Source organism: Leopardus geoffroyi, chromosome A2 (assembly GCF_018350155.1).
Source record: "Leopardus geoffroyi isolate Oge1 chromosome A2, O.geoffroyi_Oge1_pat1.0, whole genome shotgun sequence".
In the NCBI taxonomy this organism is placed as follows: Eukaryota; Metazoa; Chordata; class Mammalia; order Carnivora; family Felidae; genus Leopardus; species Leopardus geoffroyi.
This window is the reverse complement of record NC_059331.1, coordinates 52,449,892-52,460,866: the sequence shown is the minus strand read 5'-3', so window position 1 is coordinate 52,460,866 and position 10,975 is coordinate 52,449,892. Positions and strand designations below refer to the sequence as shown.

The following is a 10,975-nucleotide window of genomic DNA, read 5'->3' as shown; positions in this document are numbered from 1 at the left end:
AGCTTATGGAAAATACCTGAACCTATCCCAGGTGCATGGTAGGTGCTGAATAAATGGTACTTCAGGTGGTCAATGGTCAAATGGCCTGTGCTCTACTCTTTCCTCTGTCCCCTCTCTCCCTCTGACCAGGGGCTCCCACAGAAAAATCCCAGACTTCCCTATTGGGGCCAAGCTCCTGCTCAGACTACCAGAGCCTGCTCCTTCCAGAAATGGTTGGCTTTGGAGAGATACTCAAAAGGCAGGCAGAGAAAATTCCGTGGAGAATAAGAAAAGCCAAGTGTTGGCTGATTGGTACACCCAGGTGGGGGATCTCCAGAAGAATCAAGCCTGCTCCACTCTTCTGAGGTCAAGTTCACGGAGTCCTGGGCCCAGGCACAACTTGCCCACTGCCTCCTGATGTTTGCAGTTCTGGCTGGGCCTCCCCATCACTGCCAGGTAGGCCCTCCCTGTCCTCATTCAGTCACCTTAGCTCTAACGTCTATGCCCCGCCTCTAGGAGCATTCCCAAGCTCTCCTCCTCCCCTCCTTCACTTCCCTCAAGGCTGCATCCTACAGGGTGCCCCTCAGAGACTTGCTTCCCACAGGGACCCTAAGTGGCCCCAGAACTCTGCATGGCTCTAGTGTCCCCCAGTAATGACCAAGGGCTCTGATACTTTTTTACAGCTCTTTATGGCCCCTAGCAACTCTGAAGTGCCCCCCAAAAGCCTTCATTTTTTCCAGTGGTCCCCTAAGAACTCCCATACCCACCCTCCAGTATGCTCAACCCCTCTTAACTCCTAAAGGCTCCATCTCTCACTGATTCCACATAATTCTAGCTCCTCATTCAGTACCTCTCAACCTCTCCTGCAGGTCTCCAGGGTTCCAATGGTCCCTTCCACTCTCAGTGCCTCTCATTAGCCCCAAACATCCCTTTGTTCATCTCACTGAACCCCAGTGACCTTCTGTCATTTCTGAGAAACTATGGAGGCTTCCAGAAGTCTCTTGTGTCCAAAAGATATTTCAAGGCTCCTAGAGACTTTCCAACCTTCCCCACCTGGCCTCCATCATCTGTTTCTCCATGGCCTTTAATGATTCTTCAGTGCTGATGGCTGTGATGGCACTCGATGGCTCCCAAAAGTGGTCTGTGGAAAGTGCATGAGCCTTGGAGCCAGAATCCCATGGGGCTGTTACAGCAGCCCTGCAACTATCCAGCTCTGGGACCTTGGGCTGCCTACTCTACTTCTCTGAGCCTGTTTCCTCATTGGTAGAAAATGAACACCATGGCAATCCACAAGGGGATTGGGGGCAAGGTGATACATATGAAGGATCCCACCATGGTTTCAGCACCGAGTGGGTCTTCAGTGCCTTTTGATTCCCTTTCCCATGGTTCCCCACTCTATGGCAAGCCAAGCATTTGTTCGTTGGAGGACCTGTCCCGTGGAGCACCCGCTCTGTGCCAGGACTTGCACAGTGCCATCCCAAAGGAGCGTGGTGTTACTTAACCCCCTTGCTCTGAGAGAATGAGGAGGGGCCACCCTCACAGCTGGTGAGGTTGTACAAGGAGTTGTAAGAGTATACCGGGGATGGGGAGGACTTTCTTTTCCACCATGTTCCCCCAAAGACAGTACACTACCTCTACTTTGGCTCGGGCTGTTCCCTCATCTCAAATGTTCTTCTTGCTGGTGAAATCTTCACATCCCTCAAGGTGCAGCTCAAGTCCCACATCCTTGGTTAAGAGGTTGGGCATATGGGCTCTATTTAGACCCAACAAGCCTTGGTCCAGCCCAGTTTCTTCATCTTCCAGGAGGTATATCTGGTATCATTTGGGTAGGTGGGGGGGGGGGGGGGATTTTTTACCATCTCCAGAATTTTAGTTCCTCCATATGAAAATGGGATTAATAACACCTCTTAGATTTGTTGTGATGCTCTGGTGAAGTAATGCAGGAATGACACTTGGAACACAGTAGGTGCTCAGTAAAGAGTTCTTTCCCCATGCTTGGCACTCCCAGAGCACTTGGTCTCTGGCACATTCCACTCTGTAGTTTCTCGAACAGTACATGTGCATTCCACAACCCCCCCCCCCCCATAAAGTGATCTTATTCAAACCTGAGAGGTAGAGAAGGCCAAGAGTTGGCAACAGATGGACTTTGCTCCCTAATGGCTAACAAGCTGCCTGGGTCAATGATCCATTTGATTTTTAACAGTCTGAGACAGTGCAGAGGGTCTCTAGGGGACTCTTAAGCCAGCTGTTTCCTCTCTGCATTTCATTTTCTTCACCTTTCTCCCAATGGCTAAGCTGAAGTCCAGAAAAGTGGGCAGACTTGCCCAGGGATGCAGTGCAGAGCTCAAACTAGCTGGAGAAGGCTGGGGATAGGAAGCAAGAACAGCTTCTCCATGTACTTACCCCTGTCCAGGGGAGTGTGGACACCTGTCCTCTTGACCTGAAAGAGCAGAAACATTCAAGGAAAGGGGATTTTCCATTTGTCTTAATATCCCCAGTTCTAGGTCCAGGCAGGAAACATGACGGGTACTCAGTAAAAGCCTGCTGAATACATGACCCAATTTATAAAATCTGCAGCCCTCAGCAGAAAGTATCAGCTCCTCAGTGCCTGATTCCCTCCCCTGCCCCCTTTCCCAAAACCAGAGGAAAATCTCCTAGGTCTGAGTAAACTTTGACTTCACTTCCAAACCTCCTCTGTGCTCTGGTTATTTGCAGTGCCTAACAGAGCTAGGCTGCAGGGTCACATTTGGCCAGCAGGGGTCACTAGCACACACTGCAGGCTACAGGGTCTACTGGGTAAAATAATGCCATAGGTTACAATTCTGTAAGCTTAAGTGTCTGCAAATCAGATTTCCTGGGGATGAGGGAGACCCACATTTCTGTGACCCAGTCTCTTTGTGTCGTAAATGCTTTGCACCAACTGCTTAGTACACTTTCAGACACGAGGAGGGAATGGTGGCAGATAGGTGACTGTACCAATCCCTGTGGCTCTATGAAATTATTAAGTTCTCAGGGACCCTCTGGCCATCAGAGATTTTCTGAACCTGGAACTCTGTGGGAATGCTTTCCTTGTGAGCGGAGGCTACTGCCTGAGAGAGGGTGAGAGGCCAAGACAGGTTTGGGTGGATCCTGAGATTGGGGATTTTAAACAGAAGAGTCAACCACACAGGAATGAGCAGACACTGTATATGGATGATCTTACTGTTCTGTGGACTATCCTGGAGCCCAAACCAGGGCTGCATGTTTCAAATCGTCATGTCTTTCCACCCTACCTTGTCCGCCTCAGACATGCAGGTCTGCCAGCATGGAGACAGTAAGGCACAGTGATTCAAGACTGGGTTTTGAGTTCAGACAGACCTGACTTCTGTGTGTCTCAATTTCCCCTATCTGTAAAGTGGGGGATGTAAACAGGAGCCTCTGTTATGGGACTATTTTGAAGGAGTAAAGAGACAACTTTTGTAGAGGACCTAGCACAAGATGTTCAATGTATGGCGAGGAAGGAAAGGAAGTGTGGGCTCCTACAACACCCCCGGGTGCTTCTAATTTGTAATCCTGAGTTAAAACGGCAACCTCCAAGTATGGAACCAAGGTGGTTTTGCAGGTATATCGTGGAGGTAATACAGTACAGGAAGAGCAACTCAATGAATACCACTCTGCTGGGAACAGCCACATATAGTGTGTTCATTCCTTTAATTTTTAAAAATGAGTAAGCAGACAATCGTGTGCCCTTTGAATACCCAATAAAAACGTTCATTATGTAAAACAGTACAACCTTTTTCATTTTTTAATAATTCTGTAAATATCTCAGAAAGGATGTATTGTTTCTAATGAATATCAAAAAAGTCACCACAATGACATTTCCCCTGCCCCCACATTTCCCTCCCCGCCCCACCCCAAGTTGCCCAAATACTAGTAGGAAATTACAAAAAACATAGAGCAAAAGCCCTCCCTCCGCCCTGCCCCATGAGTAGTGTTAAGTGAGTGAAATGTTAAGTGCCACAGGTACAATGCAGTGTGTCCCCAGCAAGACCTCAGAGCTGTAGGTGGAGAATCGGTAGCAGCAGCAGGGGGGAGTCTCCTTCCCCGGCACCTGGTGGGAGAAGAAGAGTAGCCGAGGACAGACACAAGCAGAGGGCTCAGCACAAGGCCCAATCTTCCTGGGTCCACTTCTGGGGCCACCAGGTCAGACAACGTAGGGAGAGCCAGGCAGGCCTGGGCAGTGTGTGCAAAAGGGGGCCCAGAACCAGGCGTCCCAACCTGCCTCGGGGGTGGGCACTGGGCATCCCTTCTAGCAAACTTGGGCTTCAGGTGGGGGCTGGCCAGAGCAGAGAAGCTGTCAGTTTGGAAAGTTTTGGGTGAATCAAACAGGTGGGTTCCCTATGGGAAACTCAAGTCTTAGTTTGGAGAAAGCTCCTGTTTCCATCAAATAAAACCAGCAACATACAGGAAAAGGATAAAGAATGCACCTTCCCTGTCCCCAAATAACTCAGAATCCAAGAGAGAGGGTTGATGAAATCCAGTTAAAGAAGAGAGGTCAGGCAGAGGGGTCTGAGGCAGCACTGGCCTCACCCCCCAGCAACCCCAGGCCTGCACAGAGGGAGGGGTGGGAGCCCAGTTCTCCCCTCCACTATAAGTGCCAAGGTTTCTCAGCCACCTGGTGAGAGAGGCAGGTAGGATGGCTCCCAAAAACAGGGTGGGGAAGAAGCCTCTGAGACGAGGGTCTGCTGGTGATAGGAAAGAAGATGGGGAGGACTGAGAGGAAGTAGGACAGGGGGAGAGAGAGGAGGGCAGAGGACAGCAAGAAGGAGAAGAGGTGACAGGCAGATGGAAAAGGGGTCAGAGGAGAAAACCAGGGTTCAGGCCCTACTATGGCTCCTTCCCCTGGGAGGCTGGTTGAAGGTTCTAGACACAGATCCCTGCTGGGGCAGCGGCAGGACAAACAGCCACAAGGGAATAGCGGCTGCTTCCTGACCCCAAATATTAGCGCCCAGGAGATGCCTGCGAGCCCCATGAGAATGGAGAGGCAAAGATGAGGGGGGAGAGCAGATGGATAGGACAGGAGGAGCCTTGTCATGGGGGCTGAGGACCTGGAAGGACTCCAGAGAATGGAGCCACTCACAGACGCATCAAACTAGAGTTTTAGGGGGAAACACCGCATCATTTTTGCAACAAACTTGATTTTAAATAAGCAGGAGGTGCAATGCAGGGATGATAGCTTGGGAGTGAGTCTTCAGAATAATCCAAGATCAAGGTCAGGCCTGCCAGCCAGTGAGGCACACCAAGAGAATCCCCAAGAGATGTGGCAGGGCCAGGAAGGACCTCAGAGATCACCGGATCCAGCCCTCCCCATTTGAGAAATGGGGAAACTGAGGCCCAGGGAGGTGATGGGAGTGCCCAAGGTCACTTAGAGGGATCAGGGCAGAGGTGGGGTTGGGGGTGGGCTATAACCCAGGAGTCCTGAGTCTGGTGGGACTTTCTCTCCTCTGACATAGCCTTGCTGTCTGCAAACCCACTACTAAGGGATCGGGGATGGCAAGGGCAGGATTCGAAGGCAAAGGCTTCCTGGGGGCATGGAGGACAGGCAGCTCATCAGGGACGAGCGTGGGACGCGGTCTGGTCAGCTAAAAGGCTGACGGAGAACAGGCATCACTCCCACCCCACCTGCCCCACAGCCCAAGTATAAAAGTTTGACCATATGATACAACTTCTCCCTACCCCCTAGAAAACATTGGTTAACACCATCCTAGCACAGAAGATTCTGCTAGTCCCTGTACAGTATTATCTGTTTGTAATGTTACTTACATGATAACTGGGGGCAAGGAGGGGAATGCGACTTTCCAGAGTGTACACGGCCACCTTAAAATTAACTTGTTAATAAATCCTGTGCAAAACGAGCAAGCCTCTATCATTAGGTGAAATACATGTTTCAGGTATTCATTTACACACATGGGGTGGGGGGAGGAAAGGAAGGAGAGGCATCCGAGGTGGAGGTGTTGCTCAGAAGTGTGTCTCCTTCTCTGTGATGGCTGCAATGGTCCCATCGCCCTTGAGTTTGGCATCACAGTCATTAACCGTCACCGTCCGTGGGCCTCCCCCAAGCTTGCCCCGCATTTTCAGATCAGCGCTGGGGATGGTCAACTTCCGGAATTTCTACGTGGAGAGGAGAAGAGCTGTCTGAGAGGGATTGCCGGGGTCCCGGCACCTGCCTCGGCCTCTCCCACCTGCATGGGTGGGCACCACGGGGCCACAGAGCCATCAGACCAAGATCTGGGCCTTAGCACTGTCACTTAGAGCTCTGTTCTAATGAACTGATCTTCGTGGGTCTCAGTTTCCTCCTCTGGAAAATGGGGACAATGAGGAGTAAGGAGATGGCTTGTACAAGTGCTTAGCCTTGTACCTGGCTTACTGGGTGTAATCGGGGGCTGACCGCCTCGTCCCTCCCTGTGGTGAAGAGCAGCTGGGCTTTGAATCTCTGCTCAGCCACTCACTAGCTGTGTTGGGGAAGTTATCTAACCTCTATGAGCTGCACTTTCCTGTTCTGTGAAATGGGATAATAGTACTTGCCTGCAAGGGGTGTTGTATGAGGGAGCTAAGGCTCACTCTAGGGCTGTTACATGATTGCTGGATAAATGGGTATATTTCCCACAAAAGGGATGTCATCACATTGCCACTGTCCAGGGGAACACGTGGTGTGTGCCATGTGCTCCTCTGGCCACGCTTGAAGGTGGGAACATTGTCACAGCCATAGCCCCATTCCTCTTGGAAAGTGGCCAGCACTGGGCTGGGCACAGATGGCATGACTCTCATCCTGACTGTACCAGTGAGGGAGCAGAGGACACAGGCAGACTCCTGACACACGTCTGCTGCCACAATGCTGCCTGGGGCCCCACACCTCAGCTTCACATGTACCCCACACATTCCATCAGGAGAAGACACTATACCAGGATTTGAGATGTCCTTGCTGGGCATAAACCCTTTCCCTCAGGGAAGCCGCAAAGACTCGGGAGGCCTGTTTTTTCATGATCAAGGTTCTGTCTTCTCTTGCAGATACTGCCATGCCTAAGAGGCTGAACCTACGTTGTCCAGGTGGGATAAGCAGCCCGATTCCCCCGTGCTGAACGCCTCCTGTGTGCCAGGCACTGCACTAAGCTCTTGACACAGGACAGGGGCAAAGACTACTGGCTCCAGAGCCAGGCGCTTGGGTTTGAATCACAGCTCTGCCACTGAACTGGGGCAAGAAACTTAACCTCTCTGCGTCTCAGTGTCCTCATTTGTCAAAGGGGGAGAACAAGGGCACCTGTCTCCTAGGATTAACATGAGGTCCAGTTTAGTTGAGCCTGTCACAGACTAGCACAGATATCTATCCTCACAGCAGTTCTCAGAGGCGTAAGTACCATTGACCCCATTATTCCTTCCAGATCCTTCCTGTCAGCTGGTAGAACCTTCAGGGAAGGCCTGGAAACCAGTTCTGCTATCTTTAAGGAACCTTGCTGTCTGTGGAGGCAGGTATGGGAGCTTAGGGACGTGGAAGAAGCTCAGGAAAATAGCCTCTCCTTCCCCAGCCCTCCCTCGCTCCCTCCCTCCCTCCTTGCCAGGCCTGAGCTGATCTCTGGAGGATTTGTAAGGCAACATAGAGCATTCCTGAATACCAAAGGCCACAGAAGTTTGGACAGGGGCCAGCAGGGACCACGGACATGGTTTGGTTCCAGATCAAAATTCACCAACTGCCCTTGACCTATATTCCCTGCAGGAGCCAAGGAAACTTTCTTTGGGGGCATGAGCAGGTCTGAGAAAGGGACTTTCCCTCTCGGCTTGCTCCTTCTGGCTGGATATGTGGAGCTTTTTTCTGGAGCTTAGGCCCTTCGGTGGGCAGGCAGGCTGGTTGCAGCTGGCTCTGAGCTGCATTTGGGTGTCTGCATACACAACTACTCCCATTTCCCTTTGGCCTTGTCCTGGAGAGAGAAAGGTCAACCCCTGAGATCCCTGTCATGTGGCACTGCGGCAGAGACAGGGGCTGGCAGTGGAGTGTGGCCAGGCTAGCAGATGAAGGAGGCCGCAAAACTCAGGCAATGAGAGCCCAGACTTCAGAGTTTCTGCTCTGTCACTCTGAGGCTGTGTGCTCTTGGACAAGCTGCTTCACTTCTCTGTGCTTCAGCTTTCTCCTCTGCGAAGCGGGGGCAGGAAGAGCCTCCACCGCAGGGGACGACTATGAGAATTCGATGGTGCAGTGTTTGTAAACAGAACAGCGTCTGGCATGTAGCAGTTCCCTAAATGAGTGAGAAAGTGACTCAAACCATCTAATGTGCCAGCAGGTGGGAAAGGAGAGTAAATAGCCAGCGGATGCTCTAGAGTACCACGGTGTGTTTGTAACTCTGCCTGCCACCAAGGGACCACATATGGTGCGATGCCGCTGACAGGAAGTGTCCCGGGCAGGCACATCCACAGAGACGGGAGATGCGTGGTGTCTGGGGTGGGAATGGGGAAAACCGTGAAAGGGCATGAGGGGTCTCCTTAGGGTGGTGGACAGGTTTTAAAGCTGACTCCTGGTGATGATTCTCACACACAGAAAGTTACTACAAAAATCACTGAATGGTACACCTGACATGTGAATTTTAGGATATATAAAACATACTGTAACAAGATTGTTTTTAAAAAATTTGTTTTCCACCATGGAAAGCATTCTGAAGTTTCCTCAAACAGTTAAAAATAGAACGTACCATATGTTCCAGCAATTTCACTTCTGGTATTTATCTGAAGGAAAGGAAAATACTGACTTGAAAAGGTATGTATGCCTCCATGATCACTGCAGCATTATTTACAGCAGCCAGGACATGGAAACAACCTAACTGTCCATCCGTGGATGAATGTATAAAGAAGATGTGGCATGCATATATATGTATGTATGTGTATGTGTATACACACACACACACACACACACACACACACTGGAATATTACACAGCCATAGAAAGGGAAATCCTGTTTGTGACAACATGGATGGACGTTGAGGGTATCATGCTAAGTGAGATGAATCAGAGAAGGACAAATGCCGATGGCATCACTTATATGTGGAACCTAAAATACCCAAAAACTGAAAAACAAACAAAAACCTAACACACAAAGAAACACCTAACAGAGCTCAAAGATACAGAGAACAGACTGGTGGTTGCCAGAGGTGGGGGTGGGTGGGGAAATGGGTGAAGGGGGTCCACATGTACAAACTTCATGGAGACATAATAAAGAAGTCAGAGACATAATGCACAACATGGTGACTATGGTTGATAATACAGTACTATATATTTGAAAGTTGCTAAGATAATAGATCTTAAAAGTTCTCATCACAAGAAAAACATTTGGAACTGCAGGGTGATAGATGTTAACTAGACTTAACTGTGGTGATCACAATACATACAAATGTTAGATCATTATGTTGTTACCTAAAACTAATGCTATATGTCAATCATATCTCAATTTAAAAAAATTGGTTTGCTAAGCTTTGGCTGTGTGATGCTCACTTTGGGTTGAATGATTTAACTTCTCCGAGCTTCAGTTTCTCTACCTATTGAATGCAGAAAATGAGGCCAGCACCTGCTTTGCTCTGAGGACTAAAGGAGATACAGCATGTACAGAGTCTGGCACGGTGATGACACGGGATAGGTGTTCCCCTCCCTTCACCCCAGGTATGGGGTCCTTCATGAATTAACAGGACAGTAAAAGCTACCACTTGGTCACTCTCTGTTCCAGGTCCTGGTCTGAGTGCTTTTCCCTGTATGAACTCACCAAGTCCTTACAAAATCCTCTGTAAGTCAGGAACTGCTGTTGTCCCCATTTTACAGATGAGGAAACTCAGAGAACCTGGCCCAACCTCAAGGCCTCATATAGATGACCTCATATAACGGAAACAATGAACACCTGCCAGGGGGGGCTGGCAGTGGCTTCCCTGAGAGACACACGAGGGCTCATTCTTAACACACTCCCTGCTCAGGTAAGACCCATGGACTTGCTCCTGCTCTTTGGCCCACCCGAGGCAGAGCCAGTCCCCGCATGTGCCTCAGCCCCCCTCAGAGCTGCCCTTGCCAGCCGGCCTCCTGCCCGGGGCTGTCTCACCTCAGGCAGCGTCCCCTCTGTCTTCCACACCTTGATGAAGACCCAGAGTGGGATGCACAGCATGGACGAGAGTGCCATGAGCCAGCCAATTCCGTAGCCCCAGGTGGGGTAGGTATACATGTTGTTGTACTTGAGAGGCTTGTACTTGACCAGGAAGAAGATGAAGATGCCCTGTGGAGAGACAGGAGAGGTCCCTGGGGCCCGGCTGCAGGCCTGTGTGACGGTCTTGGACAGGGGAGGCGCTGCACAGGATCGCTAGCACTGCGGGCACAGGGAAGGGACGCCCACAGGGCCCAGTGCCTCCTCGGGGCTCGGAGCTCCTTCCCCCCCCAGGAGCCCCATCCACCGCCTCTGCCCAATCAGGGATTTTCATTTTTCCCTAGCTACTTCTTGGCGTTGCTTTCAAAGTTGCCTTTCAAAACCATGATGGTTTGTGAAGATGCTCTGAGATGCTTCATATGCCAAGCACCTGGTAAAGAGCAGCAGGGCTGCAGTTTTTATCAAACATCCATTCACAAAGTCCCCTCCAGGGTCTGGCCTGAGGGGCAGAGCATGAGCTCCAACTTTACCCTCAATTCTGTGGCTTTCTCAGTTAACTGCAAAGCTAAACATTGTCCGTGGTACAATCCTTGGGCCCCACGGAGACAGGCCCCGGACACTTAGCTTGTGGGTATAGAATCCAAGGCTTCGAGAAGGGAGAAGACTTGCTTGTGGTCACCCAGCAAGCTGGTGGCAGAGCTGGGATCCCAGGGAGGCCCCTCCCTGGCCGAGCCCAGAAACTGACCCCATGACTCCAACTTAGAAAGCTGTCGGGTGCCGTGGACTCTGAATTCACAGAGGGTCACCCAGGGGGCCATCACCTCCTCAGTTTCAGCCTTGGCCAGGCTTGT

The 10,975-nt window shown here is 50.8% G+C and overlaps 1 protein-coding gene across 2 annotated transcripts in view; it reads right to left on the bottom strand.

The window, feature by feature from the left end:
* Nucleotides 1-3,633: 3,633 nt before the first annotated feature.
* The window catches only part of SLC6A11 (solute carrier family 6 member 11), a 134,688-nt gene continuing 127,346 nt past the window's right edge, over nt 3,634-10,975 (bottom strand). For both annotated transcript variants that reach the window (XM_045493806.1, XM_045493805.1), the window contains 2 exons: nt 10,086-10,256; nt 3,634-6,129 (listed from right to left, as the gene is read on the bottom strand). In XM_045493806.1, coding sequence (XP_045349762.1) covers nt 5,977-6,129; nt 10,086-10,256 — 324 coding nt within the window. In that variant the 3' untranslated portion in view covers nt 3,634-5,976. The remainder of the gene's footprint in view (nt 6,130-10,085; nt 10,257-10,975) is intronic.